Source organism: Dreissena polymorpha, chromosome 3, assembly GCF_020536995.1.
Source record: "Dreissena polymorpha isolate Duluth1 chromosome 3, UMN_Dpol_1.0, whole genome shotgun sequence".
NCBI classification, from domain to species: domain Eukaryota; kingdom Metazoa; phylum Mollusca; class Bivalvia; order Myida; family Dreissenidae; genus Dreissena; species Dreissena polymorpha.
This window is the reverse complement of record NC_068357.1, coordinates 27375913-27379664: the sequence shown is the minus strand read 5'-3', so window position 1 is coordinate 27379664 and position 3752 is coordinate 27375913. Positions and strand designations below refer to the sequence as shown.

The following is a 3752-nucleotide window of genomic DNA, read 5'->3' as shown; positions in this document are numbered from 1 at the left end:
TTATTTATTAATTATTTAATTTATGTATTTATAATAAGTTAATATAAAAACACTTATAATTATTAAGATGTTTTGGTAGAAGTTATAGAAACAGTGAACATGCATTACAGTGCTTGCATACTTGAATACTTAACATTATTACAATTCTGTTTCAAGGAATAGTTTCATAAATAATATCATAGTCAGTATGGAAAACAGTATCATTTTATTTTTCAAAATATTGTTTTTAAAATAGGACAACCAACATGTCAGCGACATTCGCTATTAAGCATATGTCCAGCGGGAGATTCTTCCATCCAAAATGCGGATCGAGTAACCCACGCAACGATACAGAAATTGTTTTGCATAGCGACGTCCATACGAACATGCACTGGAAATTTGTGCTGGTAAAGGACCATTGGGGATACATTGAGCACGTGGCAAGTGGCAAGATCATTCATCCGAGAGACGGCAGATTGACTCCTGGGAACGACACAGGACTCGTAGTACACAATGACCGCCATTGGGGAGCGCTGTTTGCCTTAGACGCTGTCAACCATCACGTGATCCACAAGGGAGGAAAGTGAGTACTGCTTGTGCACATTAACTGCATCCTTATCAAGCCGTTGAATATGTTTTGATTAAATAAGAATTTTACATCAATTTCTAGATGAGCCTCGCTCTGGGAAAACGGTACTTAAAATATGGGCATTAAGCCCGTTTTCCGATAGCGTGGCTTATATACTTCTTGTTGCATTTGACAGGTTTGCACATCCATATGGCGGCAGACCTGGCGCGTGCAATGGTACAGAAGTGGTCCTCCACAGCGATGTCCATGCAGCAATGGAGTTTTGTTTTGTCTCGCCTTGGAATGTGTTTCAAGAAGTCCTTGTGTACGGTGCACCAAAACTGGCTGGAAAGTGGAAAATCGTCCACAAGGTCCTAAACCCTACAGCGGGGCATCAGTTTACACTACAGGTCAAGGTCGGTAAATCGACAATTGAGAGCAAAACAAAGGGCTTTAAGTACAGTTGGGAGACATCTGATGGTGTCCAACTCGGCATTTTAAACTTGTCTGCCTCGATGTCCATGAAACTTATGATGGAACAAACTTCATCTCAGACATGGTCGGACGAAACAACCACGACGTACCAAATCACTGGTATGACTACATTTTACGGTCTCAATTATTTAGCCATATACAATTCTTGAAAAACAAGTAAATGTGGTGTACACTAATATATAGCGATTTGGTTGGAATTTAAATAAGTGTAACCATTACAAAACTAATAAATATTATCAAATGTATTATGTTTTAGTAAATCCTGGTAAGACAGATGTCACTTGGCAGTGGGTGTTCGACGTGAAGCAGAACGAAACCAAGTCTGTTTTCCAGAGCAACCTTCTGGCAAATACTGACAGTGAGACCGAGGTACCCAAGGATCATCAGTACAAGGTCTAAACAGGGAGGGACATACCACAGACCGAGGTACCCAGGGCCCGCAGTCCAAGGTCGTAACCGGGAGGAACGGACCACCGCTGTAAAACGGCTATGATGTCAAGTTACCTGTATTTGCTTCGGACTTGTGTTAACAATATCTTTACGCTTTAAATTGAATCAATAAATTTCATAGACTTACGGTACCACATTAGTTTCAATACCAATTGAACGAGTAGCAAAATGTTAGCTAAACATAAATTACATGTTTTGTTTTCTTGAAAGACATTTCATTTGACTTTTGTACTCGCGTTAATGCAAAGTATTAACACAAAACATTTCAATTATTCCATATAAAATCATTCGTTTCGCGTTCGCATCGGTTTATTCTTTCATAATTTTCTTTTTACGTTTTATTTTTGCTCTATTTAACGAGAACTGTTGTTTTGCCGACTATGCCTAAGTCTGTTGTGTTATTGTGCTATCTTGTCTACACTTTCATTTTTAAATCAGAGAAAAAATGAATGCATTCAGTGTATACCAATGAGATGAGATGAGTTTTGCTTTAAAGCATCACTTTAAAGTTGTAATAACTTTAACGCTAATTAAACCTAAAAATCAACAAAAATTTCGTACAATATTTCGAAATGTAAAGTTAACGCATACAAAATCAATGTTCCTTATAGCAATAGCCAAAATTTTAACCCTAGATGTGGTATGGTAACTTAGGTTTTACATAGATACGAAATGCTCGTTTTTATTTGTTTGTGGCAATATACTCCGTTTTAATTTCCCGCAACGATATCTATTCCTACTACACACAAACACTAACATGGCACATGTACATGTCTTGAATATATTGTCCCGCAAAAAAGAGCATGTTACCAGACCACATCTAGCGTTGAAATGTTGCCTTTTTCTATAAGGAACATGGATTTTTATGTGTTTACTGTATTGTTTCGAAATACTGTACGAAATGTTTGTTGATTTTGAATACTTGTGTTACTTTTAAGTCAAGTGAGTTTCTATCAAATAAGAACAATCAGGTTCGCAATGGTAAGCATATACATATGTATAAAAACAGCTTGAACATATATTGTTAAGCAACTAAAACAAAACAAAAACTATCAAAACTATGAAATCCCAGAAAACAAAAAAACAATATTTAAAAAAAATATTACATATGCAAAACTCTAAACATCTATCAATTTTAGACATTATGTATTAAAGTAAAAATGTTAACTTCTAAATAAATAGGCAATAAGGAAAATCCTAAATCGTTGATGTCCCCCAAGTACAATCGTTGTGGACCACTTTTCTGATTTCCCAACTTCTCGACTTCCTGACTTTACTTCCCAAGCGTCGTTCTTAGCACAAGATTATAGCTTCGCAAGCTGCAGTGTAATCGTGGGGTAGTTCAAAACTGTTGAACATTTCAAATCTAAAGGCAGTAATCCGATAGAATTCAAAACTAATGTGCACGGAACTATTGTTAGTCTTGAGAATATAGAGAGTACCGGTATTTATGCTAAAATGTTATTTATGCTAAAATATTTATTTCACGGTTTGCAAATATAGTTTATATATATTATTCAAAACTTTGTCTTAATATAATACGCAATAATTGAAAGTGGTTAATTGCTTACGGCAGCATTAGACTCAATATTAACGCGAATATAAAATAGTAAAATTCTTAGTATATTCCTTATGGTCTGAAGTATATGAATAAGTGGTTAAATTCGAGCCAAAACTTGATTGAAGTCTGTTTTAATGGCGCGATTGCTATGACATCGTTATTTCACACCTGGAACGCGCTGTAAAAAGAATAGCCCATGCTGTCTGCCTATTCTCTGAAGAATGCCATTGGGTGTAGCCTGAAAAGTTTTCTCGTAGGCTCCCGGACCGGGAACTCTCTGAAACATATGGCCAAAATCTCGTATCAGAATTGTTTCCTTTGCATAATCGGTTTCGGTCTTCAAGCGCACACTTGTCAAACAATTTTGCAATATGTTAATTATCAGGGAAATGTATTCACATACAGCTTATACTATGATCTTATTGGGAATTTATGGATTATGCAGAATGTATAAATAAGACCAAAGCAAAATAATACGATGTGCGTCGATTTAGCTGCCCCTAAAAATCGAAAAGTGAAATAAAAGTATTTTATTGTAATATTGCGACCGTAGGGTACATTAACCCCGCAACGGCGTTGTTTTCAAAAAGAAGACTTGTTGTGATTTTAAGAATTCATTTTGGTGAAGCCAATATTTTTACGATACAACCATTTTATCTTAAAACAGTAACCGGTTCATATTGGCAACATTAATTTGCC

At 35.9% G+C, this 3752-nt stretch overlaps 1 protein-coding gene across 1 annotated transcript; it reads left to right on the top strand.

Moving 5' to 3' along the window:
• The first annotated feature begins 208 nt into the window (after positions 1-208).
• LOC127873400 (galactose-binding lectin-like) lies at positions 209-1573 on the top strand. The gene is made up of 3 exons (XM_052417252.1): positions 209-562; positions 744-1141; positions 1299-1573. The coding sequence occupies exons 1-3, from the start codon at positions 246-248 to the stop codon at positions 1439-1441; spliced, it is 858 nt and encodes a 285-aa protein (XP_052273212.1). The 5' UTR covers positions 209-245; the 3' UTR covers positions 1442-1573.
• Positions 1574-3752: the final 2179 nt, after the last annotated feature.

Excerpts from the sequence above, each read along its gene's own strand:
- LOC127873400 (XM_052417252.1), top strand. The coding sequence starts at position 246 with ATGTCAGCGACATTCGCTATTAAGCATATGTCCAGCGGGAGATTCTTC. Across the intron at positions 563-743 it reads GTGATCCACAAGGGAGGAAA|GTTTGCACATCCATATGGCG; the intron begins GTGAGTACTGCT and ends TGCATTTGACAG. Across the intron at positions 1,142-1,298 it reads CACGACGTACCAAATCACTG|TAAATCCTGGTAAGACAGAT; the intron begins GTATGACTACAT and ends ATTATGTTTTAG.